This window comes from Schistocerca gregaria, chromosome 3 (assembly GCF_023897955.1).
Source record: "Schistocerca gregaria isolate iqSchGreg1 chromosome 3, iqSchGreg1.2, whole genome shotgun sequence".
NCBI lineage: Eukaryota > Metazoa > Arthropoda > Insecta > Orthoptera > Acrididae > Schistocerca > Schistocerca gregaria.
This window is the reverse complement of record NC_064922.1, coordinates 388,845,064-388,858,646: the sequence shown is the minus strand read 5'-3', so window position 1 is coordinate 388,858,646 and position 13,583 is coordinate 388,845,064. Positions and strand designations below refer to the sequence as shown.

General features: G+C 41.7%; 1 protein-coding gene across 1 annotated transcript; it reads right to left on the bottom strand.

The window, feature by feature from the left end:
* Nucleotides 1–222: 222 nt before the first annotated feature.
* LOC126354763 (uncharacterized) lies at nucleotides 223–11,954 on the bottom strand. The gene is made up of 2 exons (XM_050004653.1): nucleotides 11,726–11,954; nucleotides 223–798 (listed from the first exon to the last, which is right to left on the bottom strand). Exons 1-2 carry the CDS (start codon nucleotides 11,831–11,833, stop codon nucleotides 550–552), a joined length of 357 nt encoding a protein of 118 aa, XP_049860610.1. The 5' UTR covers nucleotides 11,834–11,954; the 3' UTR covers nucleotides 223–549.
* Nucleotides 11,955–13,583: the final 1,629 nt, after the last annotated feature.

Genomic DNA, 13,583 nt, shown 5'->3' with positions numbered 1-13,583 from the left:
ATTCCTTAGAGATAAGTAAAGCCAACGTCTAAATCAGTGAATGTAATATTTCATACGAATACTATTTGGAGAGTATTCGAACTACTGTATTTTACAATGCAAAACAATTTTATTGTCTATTCATGCATTGTGAATGTCACAAACACCTGATTTTACGATCTTACAGTCAAACGTATGAGTAAAATGTACAATGTTCCACAGCAGTTTCTGCGGCGACAAAGATGTTAAAAACTAGTTTTATTAAAATGGATGAAAGCTATGTACACTCTTACATCGTCGTACCTTAAGACACAGAACTTTTAGTTGTTTCACAGTCGCCATGCAACTATACATTCGTTACTACCCTCTAAAAACTATCACATAATATAAGCTTTGTCCACGATTTCAAGTGACTTGCTCTGTATGACGGTCAATTTGAGTTAAAAATACTAAGTCGTACGGGAGACACTTGTTCCACAGGAACAGCGCGTTCCGCGTCCTACACGGTGATCAGTGCTACATTAAAATTTAAATAGGAACAGTGTTGAGTACGGAAGCCGTGGAGAGAGGCTATCTCCGTTTTAAGACGCGCCTTAAGCGGGGCATCGGTTTCCTCTGAGGTTTCGGCCTCTGCTCGGCCTCCGTGGGGCTGCGCTGGAGTAACGGCGCCGGCTCGTCCCACAGTAGCAGCGGCGCCGCCGCCACCTCAGGCAGCTCCAGTTCCAGCTCCAGCGCGTGATGCCGGCGTTGCCACGCGGGAGGCGGCGACAGCCTCGCGCTGCTGCTTGCCTCGGGGACCGACGCGATGAGCGCGCCCTCCTGCAACAGGGTAAAGCGACGCTGCCTTCAGTCCGGGACTGCTAGCTCTGCTCATGCAATGCACAATTGGTTGTCTGTCTCTGAACTGGTACCACTAACAACAAAGAATAGTGGAAGTGATAAGGAACTACACAAAGAAACTATGCACCACGAAGAAATTATCGGAATGAGATGGCAATCGGGTGATGTGTTTTACACCTACAGATAAATGGTAATTTCAAAAAACTGGATGGTCCATTCGATTGGTCCCTTCAACCCCAATCAACCAACCACACAGCAAGGTCATCAGTCCCTTGTTTCAAATGTGGTCGCTTCAGTCAGTTTGACGTCTCATTAAAGTCAGAACGATAAAAGGGAAAAGTCTAAAAAGTAAAAGTGCAGTCTACATCTACATTCTACATTTATACTCCGAAAGCCACCCAATGGTGTGTGGCGGAAGGCACTTTACGTGCCACTGTCATTACCTCCCTCTTCTGTTCCAGTCGCGTATGGTTCGCGGGAAGAACGACTGCCGGAAAGTCTCTGTGTTCGCTCGAATCTCTAATTTAACATTCGTGATCTCCTCGGGAGGTTTAAGTAGGGGGAATCAATATATTCAATACCTCGTCCAGAAACGCACCCTCTCGAAACTTGGCGGGCAAGCTACACCGCGATGCAGAGCGCCTCTCTTGCAGAGTCTGCCACTTGAGTTTGCTAAACATCTCCGTAACGCTATCACGGTTACCAAATAACCCTGTGACGAAACGCGCCGCTCTCTATCTCCTCCGTTAACCCGATCTGGTACGGATCCCACACTGATGAGCAATACTCCACTATAAGCCGAAAGAGTGTTCTGTAAGCCACCTCCTTTGTTGATGGACTACATTTTCTAAGGACTCTCCCAATTAATCTCAACCTGGTACCCGCCTCACCAACAATTTTACATGATCATTCCACTTCAAATCGTTCCGCACGCATACTCCTAGATATTTTACGGAAGTAACTGCTACCAGTGTTTGTTCCGATATCATAATCATACAATAAAGGATCCTTCTTTCTATGTATTCGCAATACATTACGTTTGTATGTTAAGGGTCAGTTGCCACTGCCAGCACCAAGTGCCTATCCGCTGCAGATCTTCCTGCATTTCGCTACAATGCTGCATCTTCTCTCTATACTACAGCATCATCCGCGAAAAGCTGCATGGAACTTCCGACACTATCTACTAGAATGGGTTGAAGGGACCAAACAGCAAGGTCATCAGTCACTTGTTTCAAAGGTGGTTGGTTGGTTGGGGTTGAAGGGACCAAACAGCAATGCCATCAGTTCCTTGTTTCAAATGTGGTCCATTCAGACATTGACATCTCAGTAGTCAGAACGATAAAAGGGGAAACTTTAAAAAGTAAAAGAGCAGTCACGTCGTCAGTGGTAAAAATAAAATGAGGGAAGTCAGTAAGAGAGCAACCCCAAGGCTATGCTAGAGACAGGAAATATCCCACCTCTGAAGCAGTAGAGGCAAGACCACCAGCTATTTTAAGACGTGTATATTTCTATTGTCAAACCACAATTTATGAAAGATGGTTATATTTTATTAATAGGATCTAGTAGGAATAATTAATATTTGTCATGTTGGAAATAATTATGGTAGCAGGGAATATCTGCACCAAAGTATTATATATAATTTTAAAAGGGGCGGGAGAAACCTCGTACGGATACATTTTAAGAAAAGAGCGGAGAGGACCACGCACTGATACATTTTGTAATGGTAGCAGGGATTGTCTGCACCAGAAAGCATTGTTGGCAGGAGAAACAGCACTTTAGCGTTCGTAGGAAGTCAGTAGTAAGCGAGAAGTGAAGCGAGTCGGTAGCAGGCCTGAAGCGAGAGTTTAAGAGGAGCAGTGTGCCTGCCAGCCACAAGCTATGATTTACAAGAGATTATAAACGGATGTACAGAGACATCAGATAACTATTATAATAAGAGGGACTAATATTATTGAATTAATTTTTGAGCAACTCAAGACTACTGAAGGTATGTTTGCGCATTGCTAGTTGTAAGAGTATTGTAAAAAGTGAGTCCTATTTGAACGTTAGTAAAATCATTTCATTTTGAATAACTTTTGCCAGTAATATTGCATTTCTAATTATAGTCCACCCCAAAAACTTTGCAAAATTTTATTGTTAAGAAAAAGTTTAACTATTAATTACGTAACTTCAGTCAAATTAAGGAAAGAATAACGTCAGCTTTGGTAATAAATACAGCCACTTATGAAAGCCCACCAGCAGCTGATAGAGTATAGTAAAAAGTAAGTATATTCATGTCGCAGTTCGATGTAGCAGTCAGATGGCGATCCAGTATAAGTAAAAATGGTAAGGAACAGTTTTGGGTTATTGCAGATAACGACTGAGGGCCACACGATGACGACACATTCTATGTTTTGTCGAAATAATCCGAAAATCACTTAAAAAAACAAATTTGTATGAAGATTGAGAAAGAACAAATTTCAAAGGGAAGATTTCATTTGTTGTTATTAATCAAGAGATAGAAATCCTAAGGAAAGGTTACATAGGTTATTGTAAAAGGGAATGTTATCATTAACAAAAGATGTATAGAGGAGACGGGAAGGTTTCACTATTTGAAAGCGTTCAACCGCTAGAATGTAGAAGTGCGTATGGGAAAAGGAGACTAACCAAATCTAAAAAATGATAAAACAGTAAAAGGGGAGAAAACAGGTTCGCAGTCAGGGAGAGGAGTCCGTAGTCTCCAAACACGGCTTATAGTGGGAGATACCCCAACACTCATCGCAGTAAACATCCCACATGTAGGTGGCAGGAGATGATTTTCCTTGCCACCACAGGACGTGAAGGCATATCCCACACTATCAGCAGATTTAGAGCCATCTGTGTAAAAATCAGCATCCCTAAGCTCCCATAAAATTCAGCGGAATAAACAACGGAACACCATGGAAGGAATGGAATCTTTCGGACCTCAGCGGAGATCCATCTGAATTCGGGACCGATGGTCCATTCGAGAGAAAGATTCACGAACTGAGCAGGTCAACAACACATTGGCCCACCTGTAGCCCTCATACAATCAGTTATTACACTTGGGATCTACGGTTGTTAGGTGTCCTCTAGGTGGAATCTTAAGTGCTGTCCAATTCGCGCTTTAGATTGTAAGAATCCCGAAATCGTCGGAGAGCTATGCACATGATGCTCAAAACGTTATCAGCTGGGGAGAGATTCTGTGACTTGTTTCGTGACCAAGGTAGGGTTTAGAAGCACGAAGACAAACCGTAGAAACTGTCGCCGCCTGTGGGAGGGCATTAACTTGCTGAAATGTAACCTCAGGATGGCATACCATGAAGGACAACAAAATGGGGCATAGATTATCATCTATGTACCACTGTGCTGTAAGGTGCTACGGATCACAATCAACATGTCCCGCTATGAAATTTAATGGCACCCAAGACCATCACTACTGCTCGTCAGGCCATATGGCAGGCGACAGTCACGTTAGTATCGCTCCAATGTCTGGGTCATAAACAGACGCATCCTCATCCTGGGAACGCTATCTCGGTAGAATTGACTGGTTTGGGGGAAGGGATGAGGGGAGCAAACAGCGAAGTCATTGGACCCATAATCTAACATGGCAGAAATCAAGAGAGGAACAATGCAGACAGCACAGTCTAGTCAAGGGAAGGGGATAACGGGTAAACAAAGGAAAGGGACACCAGGGCAGCAGGAAGAGGAAAGAGGAGGAGTAGGTGGTGGGAAACAGGGACAGCAGGGGTGCCACAGAAGCTCTACATACGCTGGAACACCATCACCACTACCAACCCATCCTAACGCCCCAACCACACCATTATCACAATGCAATGGAGACAACACCAGAGAAAGGAGAAACAAGAAAAGGCAGAAAATAGGAGGAAAAGGAGGGAAGAACGTAGCTCCTACGGAGGCAAGGCCAAGGCCTCTATAACCAATGCCTATGCTAACAGACTCCAATTCCAGAGAAAAATACTAGGACTTAAACCTGAAGAAGACAGACCACTTACGCAAATAAAACCTAGGGAGAGATGTAACCATGTGAGGGTTGTCTGCTAATACCCGAGATGAGAAAGGTGGGAGGCATATTTAGTATGAAGCACCAAAACGTGGGAGAAGCGCAGCAGATGCAAAAAGGGGTGCGGCTCATTGTGGAGTAAAAAACCATGTGACAACCTCTTATGACCAATAGGAAGATTCCCACCAGGAGAGGCAGAGTGAAGAATGCCACATGATGGAAGTCTCCTTGATTGCGCAAAGATTATTAGACAGTGGGGTAGCTTCCCAATAGTCCGCTCATAACTGGGCAAAATGGATTTGATTTCAAATCTCAAACCTGTCCCCAGTGGCTCACAATGAACAGGGGGTAGGTGGCAGCCCCTCCAGACAGACGATTAGTAAGTTCATTACCGAAGATATGCACGTGGCCAGAAACGAACTGGATTAATCCTGCATTTCGAAACTGATGAACTTTAAACCATTCTTAACGAGAAAGAATAGTCATGAGAGTAACCTGCGAAGAGGATGTTAGCTACTTTGTAATCTCTGGCGACTGGCAGAAATTAACATGACCTCAAATTCAATTGCGTTGTATCCCCACAACCACTGACAAATACTGTCAAACCTGCAACATATTTTTAAAGTTTACTGAGGAAATGCATCGTGGTAAAGCAAAATAAAAGACATGAAATGTATTCGCAGTTGCGAATATGGACAACTATCGCTGTAGAATGGAACGACACTAAATCTGTGCTGAACCGGAATTCGAACGCAGACTTCCCGCATACAGCCAGCGGTCGCCTTTCCATGACGCTTCCGAACACGACTCACGGCCAGACGAAAACTGCCACATGCCGTCAACCGTGTGTCTGTAACATGCACTCTTACATCCAGTACGCACATTCCCGTAAAGAGGAGATATTTTAACTGACAGTCTCTTACCCGGTGTTGTCAGATAAATACGATATTGTAGTGCCTATATTGTTCAGAAGTACGATGCAGTGACCTTTCGTATATGTATGCATGTCAGAGGGAACAGGCACTGCGCGACTACAGCTCTGGTCCGGCCGCGAGTGTCTTACTCTTGATAGCCTAATGGGAAGGCGACAAGCGGGAAATCCGGGTTTGAGTTCCCATCCGGCACAAATATTCATTATTCCATTATACAGTTGATGGTTGTATGTATTCGCAATTACGAATATATTTCATGCATTACATTTCATAACGACTGTAGTCGCAGCAGTGCCTGTTCCTTCAGATATGCTTGCATGCCCGAAGGAACCTTGAATCGTACTTCTGAACAGACACTGCAATACCTCTAAGAAAAGTCTTTCGTAACATTTGAAATTTGTGGTGAGATCTTATGGGCCCAAACTGCCGAGGTCATCGGGCCCGTAGCTTACTATTTAACTTATGCTAAGAACGACACACACACACACACACACACACACACACACACACACACACACACACACACACACACACACACACACACACACTAAACTGACGGGGGAGCCGCGCGGACCGTGGCAAGACGCCAAAGACCGCGCAGTTACCCCGCGCGGCAAGTCGTTCGTAAGTTTAAGTAACATTTCAAATTCAACGAAGTCTACATACGATGATGGCGCACATTTGATATAACAGATACATTAGAAATACAGCATTTAGCAAATGTTAGAACTGAAAAATATCACTTTGCTCTTCGTAGCAGAAGACTGATGTACGCTGGACTTAAATACTTTCCCGTCCGCACGTCTCAAATTTATTCGTTTGACGCCAGCAGCGTGAATTCGGATTACTTGGCTATTCGCCAGCCGTTCTTGACATTATCGGGAGATTAAAATTGTTACGTTTTACTAATCTCATCGTTAGTTCTCTTAAGTTCTCAACCGTGTTTCCTAATTTCATGAAATTTCGAAGGTATAAATACGTAAATACAAAATTTGTCATTTTTTATTTGTATTGGCTTTTGTACTTAGTATTTCTCTTTCATATGATATGCAGCAAAACAGTCTTCAAGATTTAACTGAACACAAGACTAGCACATAAGTTTGTCTTTTGTTTTTGGAATATACATGGCAGTTTCTCCGTTTTCGTTTATTCGTTTCGGAAATACGTAGGGCTATTAGTTGGTGTTTCTTTATGTGACTGGAACGTGTCAACCGGATCATGAGACGTACGCGACGTAGTGGCAACCTCCTAGATTTACTTCGCGCATTCATCGTAAATAATCGTACCGTCTCATCTGCCATGATGAAATGGCAGAAGTACTTATAAAAACTAAAAACTTGTTGACGTGTTTAACTTACTGTTAGCTAAACAAAACAGAATGCAAAAGATACTAAAGTACTGTCGCCGGCCACTGCGCGGTACTATGCACGCGACACCACTGTCGTGTCGCCGGACGGCAGAGTGCAAGTACATTTTATGAATTCACGTCCACTGAATGCCGATATTTCCATCTTTAGTTATCATTTCTGGTAAGATTCGATAACGCCTGAAAACAAATAGACAAGGCCCACGGACTTACGTGCCACACGAAACCGTATGAATACGTTAAATAAAAACTGCTTCATTTCTTGCATCTTTATTGCTATGCCCCTCGCACGACATGTGCCCCAAACATCTGCAGTCCTTAAATTTCTCCATAAACTACTTAAAGATTCGTCGGCCTCACACCCTGCCACATATTACAACAAATTTTTGTTGTGAGGTTGGCACGACAGCGCTAAGTAGGGTTTGTTGAGGGAGGGTTCGGCTGCCGGATGGTCCTACCCGCCCGACAGCCTGATAAGTACTGCTCGCCGGTCGGTCAAAACGCCTAAACACTCAATTGGTCGGTCTGTTGATGTGAGTGTAGGAACCTCTAGCCTTTCAAGGCTGAAATAAATGGCGAACATGCACAGAAGAAATGTATGGGGAGGAGGGGTGCTGGAAACAGAAAATAAAGTTGTTACGTGATCCTAACTGGTCACCACAGGCAGAAATATTAATGCAAGACTTATCCATCAGGAGTTTCATGAAAGATTTGCAAGGAGAATTTCTCGACTGACATTCGGTTTTCTTCATGCTTGTATTTTGGCAGCTCCTTACAGCAGTACGAGGAAAAGATCAAATTCCAAGAATAAACTTTTTGGAGTGCTGGCAAGGACAAAACATTTCGCTTTAATGATCACCAGTAGCTGAAGAGGGACCGTAAGGATCTTAATATATCGTTCGTATGTCTCTCAATACTAGCATTTTCAGTTTTGTTCAAATTCTACATTAACAAATGTAATTTAAACGTTCAAGCATAATTTAGTATAAAGGCTTTTAGCTGCTAATCACAAAAAATGCTAATAATAGCAGTAAATTAAAATTTGCGGCAAAAATGCAAAATATCAAATAGAAAATAATTTCTGTTTAGACTTTTACAGTACTCTTGAAATTATATGTACAAATTTTTCCATTTAACAGTAAAGCATTTCCCATTTCTGTATCAAATTTTCATACGAACAATAAAATGAAAACTTTTATAAAAATGATTTGATATGTTAATTGGCATTCCAATCTGAAAATTTTACAACTCAGATTTAAGTAACAATGTAGCTGCCAGTTAGAATTCAACCAGCAACTTTGCTATTAAACTTTTACGCTTTGCACTCTTATCGGTGGCTCAGTAAAAACTGAGAATCTTTTGTACCTAGCAACGCCCAAAAATCTGAATCTTTGAAGGCGTTTTTTCAAGCTTGGGAATGACGTGGTACTGACCTTAAAAAGCCTGTAATTATCAAAATATTTTAGGACCAGCTTGTCACATCCTCTTGTTTGTTTCTTTCAAAGAGACCCTTACAGAGAGAACCTTCTGCACAATATCCTATATCAGATCTGACAAATGATCCCCAAATTTGAGTACTAGTATGTTCAATTAGCGGTATTTAACTTCAAAATAGTTTTTCTTCTGCTGCACAAGTACTTCAGCATGTCTTGCGTGCAGTAGTTCTGACGTCTCGCCCTTTCAGAGGAGAGCAGGAACATTGATGTCCACTGGCCATGACTAATTCAATTTTGATTAAATACAAGGACATTGAATCGAGAAAACAATTGCACGTTAATATGCCACGGACAGGAAGGTCATAGGTAGTGCGAGAAATTAACGAAAACATATACTCTTTGTGCTTACAATAATGAAAAATTCTACACAACAGCTAACACTGATTACATCTATTGCTAGCACGGGTATCCCTTGGAAGCCGATTTTTATCTTACTCCCGGGTCGTTGACTACTCACATTTCATCAAAGAAAACCAGTTTATCAATACTTTTGACAGAAGGCTGTAACTACATATTTCTTCCATTATAACGGAATAAATTGCGATTGACCGGTGTGACAAGATTTCTGTGGATCTACCACCGTTCAATGCTCTTGCAGCAATCTGAGGTAACGGAAAAATTAAAAAATAGGATTCAATTTCAATTCTGACATACTCCACGGTACTCTTACACGATGTGGCCCTTCCTCAAGCAACTGACTTGCAAAAAGCAGTACACAGATTACTAATACTCTCAAGACTATGCTCCAAAATGTGACAGCCGTCAGGAATCTGATTATGGGACGTATTGAGCCCGTACAAATACCAATCACTTCAAACAAGCGATAAAATTCCAAATTTCTGGGTAATAACAAGGATAAGAGTAAAATTTTACACAATAGTTATTCCGCCTACTATACTGTAGCGAAACAACGTTAACCAGGTAAGCATCGTTCTAGTTCACAAATTTTAGTTCTTTCAAGCTGTAAATACGACCCACAAGCCTACTTATGATCATAAAAGATAGCAGTTGTAAATATTTAGAAAAATTCAGCATGCTGCGTAAAGTGCAAATTAAACGCTTGGGGTATTGCGTGTACCTCCTGGTAGCCCGATTTAAAACCTTGGAAATTTAAGCCACCTGCAAGAACCACTCAGGAAGACCGAGGGAACGATGGACATCGAAGGCGGCTAAATAGTCCAAACTGGTTTATGGATGAACGTTAGATCTCTGCCTGCAATTAACGTAATCGCATTACATATTCCTCCAAACCTACAGATTCTTGGATTGGAAATTTGACATCTTGACTCGTGGACAGCCACAATTTCTCGCTGTAGGCATGGTGAGAACTAGTTGACTACCTTTGCACCAGAATACACGGCCACACACGCAGCCCTAAACAAGTAGCAAAAACCCACACGGAAAATTATCTTGTCTGGCGATTGGATAAAGCCGAGAACATCACAAAACAATTTCCATTTTTCACATAAAATATCTGTCAGTGACAATTTACTGGGAACTAAATACACTTTCCTAGATCTTTTCCAGGTCTCTGCAAAATGTTCGGTTACCTGCCACAGCCAATGAAATATTTCGTTTTCCTTAACGCCATTCCATAAAAGCCAAATATGAGTAAAAAAGGCGTATGTATGCGTAATACACCTCTGTCTTCGGCGCCACCAGATAGGTTTTTAACTGCAAAATATACGATCCGAATTCATTTGTTAATGTGCATGTGTTAATGTGCTAGAGTTTAGCATCTCATTTTTACTGAATAATTTTACAGTATTTCATTCAGTAAATGATTAATTTTTGCCTCATAGGAGCTGTTTTACGAACTTAGCTTTGTCCTAGTTGCAGCATTGTTCTTCCATCGTGATTTTAAGAGAGGTGTTCTAGCAGTTATATTTCTATGTCCGCACAGCAGCCTACATAAATTATCACGTAACTGTACGAACTACAGCCCTTTTGGACTTAAACTGCCTGAAGAGCATAGGAAACCGGTAATAGAGACCTCGTTGTTGACTTTGCTGCTCTGATCGAAACCAAGAGCAACTTTGAAGACATTTAATGGACTAATAAAATATGGGTTGTTAGCGAAGAATGCCAAGATCGAAACTTTAGTAGAAACGATATTAGAGGTGAATCAAGAAAATATTTTTCCTCTGCTAGCGCTGCCACAAACTAGTTAGCATTTATTCTTCTGCCAAAAACAGTGTCGAACGTTCGTCTGCAGCGCCAGAAAACATACACCACAGCGCTCTTAGCTTAGCGAGGATTCTTAACATTGGCATGGCAGTACATAATGAAAAAAAATGCCCGTGGATGTGTCCTGTATACATTCATAGGTAATTCGAGACAGCGAAACAGTTTTCTCCGAACTCCTGTACTTTTTAGACGTCCACTGTATAGTTACTCTATCGAAACATTACACTTTTCTAAATATCTTGCACATATTTCAGATACTTTTCTAAAGACTGTTGTGACAAAACAAACCTTTCCAAGAAAGGCAAGATTAACGCGCTAAACGTGAAGTCCTAAGGCGAAAGTCTTGCGTCTCCCTACCATCACGTAAGCAAACAATTGCAAAGCAATGGGTAATGACGCTTATTCGGTCTCAGCCTCCAAATTTAGTAAATTTTCTGCCTCTTTTCTCCACGTTACAAGTATAGGTCCTTCAATGTCTCTGTAGAAGGTACGTACTCACTCCCTTGGTGTTCCATCAGTTTTTCTAATCCTGAAATAATGTGCCATGATATATAAAACTCGAAAAAGGAACAAATAGCTTCCTCAAGCACTCTTTCCCTCACCCCCCCCCCCCCCCCGCACCACCCAATCGCCCCACACTACTACTAAAAACCAGTTTTTTCTTATAGATGGAAGCCCGAAACACATTGAAAATGAATTGCTAATTTCTACAGCAAGACGTATGACATATCACATCGAAGATTAGCCTAAAGCAATCAATACGTGAACTACAGGAACAGTACAAAGATTCGAAACGACTGTGCCTAATTACGTAGACTCTGGAAAACCAAGTTAGATTTCATAAGAGTATTAGTTTTATCAAGACGTAACGACATTAACTTATAGAACACTGTGATAACCGTACATCAGAACTGCTTGCACTTGAGCTCGGCCTGGACCTGTGGTAGCCACACACGAACACAGAGAGAATGGCGTCACAGATGCGTCTAAGTGTTTCCCGTACGCAGGGCATGTTGTGTCAGCAACGCGTCTCTGCGGCCCTCTTCTCCACGGACAGACAGCGAAGTGCGCTCGGAACCCCCACAGCCTTCTGCAAGTGTACTACTGACTGCTGCAGTATCTCTGCCTAGAATGGTGTCGAGTAACATCTTTCCCACTCTTTTCGATCCTCGAAAAATAGCGTGAATATTTTCTTTGTTTTGAAATATTAATTACGAGCGTAATTTTCTGAACGAAAAATAGAATCTTTTCATCTTCAAATGTCACATTATGTGATTCTAGTTGTAAATACCGTATCAGAATGCATAGTTAGATGTTCGTTATTAGCCTTCTACGTCACTATTTCTCCGCGTAATTTGCTGTTCTTTGCAGAATTAAAAATACTTTTGTTAAATAATTGTCCCCTTTTCTATTTGCCAGTGTGATCAAGTAACTCAGGAAATAATGGTGAGCTTTCACGTGTGCAGCCGAGCTATTGATTCCATTTTAACACCGACGATTAGCGTTCCGAAGAAATAAGCACTCAGATCGACAAATTGAGCGGGTGTTGCAGGTACGGTCAAACTGTGTGAAGAAGAAGTTGAGACTGAGAATATAAAAGAAGAGTTATGGTTCTGCTATATGCTGCATCTTATAATTCTCCAATTTCAGATCGATCGGTATACTATTACGGAAAGATTTGATACAGCGTATTTCGCTTCCGTGAAAGAAGGTAAAAAATGTTGCAGTGTTAACGAGACCTAAAGCCAGGTGCGTTCCTCATTCCATGCAAATGTATTTTTACGAAGGCAGGCACACAATTATAACAGTCGAGAAGAGGAGCGAGGAACCACGGCCGCCTATCCGATCAAGACAGCCAAGCAAATTAACCGTAGTCGATCACGGCCACGAGAATAATTATGAAATAAAATACGACATTTCAGCATCGTGGAGTAATTGTCAAGATTCTGTGGCAGCGTAATTAAGGATTCTATCGAAATTAAGATGCCGGGAAACTGAATGAACCAGGATGAAGTTTTCGTTTTAAGCAAGGCTCGGGATCCAGCACGCAGTTACTAAGATTTCGTCCCACATCTCATCTTCCAGAGTTGGTAAACGCTGAGTGATCGTGCGTTTCGTGGAATTATAGTGCGGGCAGCGAAAAGTAAACGAACAACAGATAAACTTTTACTTTTGCTTTTAAATGTAGACGAATTATAGGTAACACAAGTTAGAGCAGTTGTTCGTTCTTTGAAATTTCAACTTTTGATTCGTTTGATTAGCTGTTCCGCGCTGAGACAAAACATTAATATGAAGTCAAATGCTTATTTAGCGTCCCAATAACGTGATATGTGTTGGTGGAAATAGTTTTCCATGGCATTTTTTAGACTGATCCATTAAAAGTATTGGTTCGCCAAAGTTGCTGTTTGGGTTTGCTGCTTTGAGGTATCGCTCGACGATAGTCAATCCTGAACAAGCCTGTTGCATTCAACCCTGGGTCCCCTCTAGAATCTTTTCTACCCCCACTTCCCCCATCATCAAACATCATTCCCTGATAGCTCAGGATGTGTCCTGCCAACTGAGCCCCTCTTTTACTTGAGTTGTGCTATGAATTTCATTTTCCTTCCAGTTCGACTAATTTCTCCTCGCTAGTTATCTGATCTATCCACCTGACCTTCGACATTTTTATGTAGTACCACATTTAAAAAATTACATTCTCTTCTTGTATGAACTATTTACTGTACACGGTCCACTTTCGTACAAGGTTACTGCTCAGACGAATA

What these genes read in the sequence shown, in the direction of transcription:
- LOC126354763 (XM_050004653.1), bottom strand. Translation starts at nt 11,833, where the DNA reads ATGCCCTGCGTACGGGAAACACTTAGACGCATCTGTGACGCCATTCTC. An exon ending in CAAGTGCAAGCAGTTCTGAT is followed by an intron (nt 799 to 11,725) that starts GTACGGTTATCA and finishes ACCCTGTTGCAG; the next exon opens with GAGGGCGCGCTCATCGCGTC.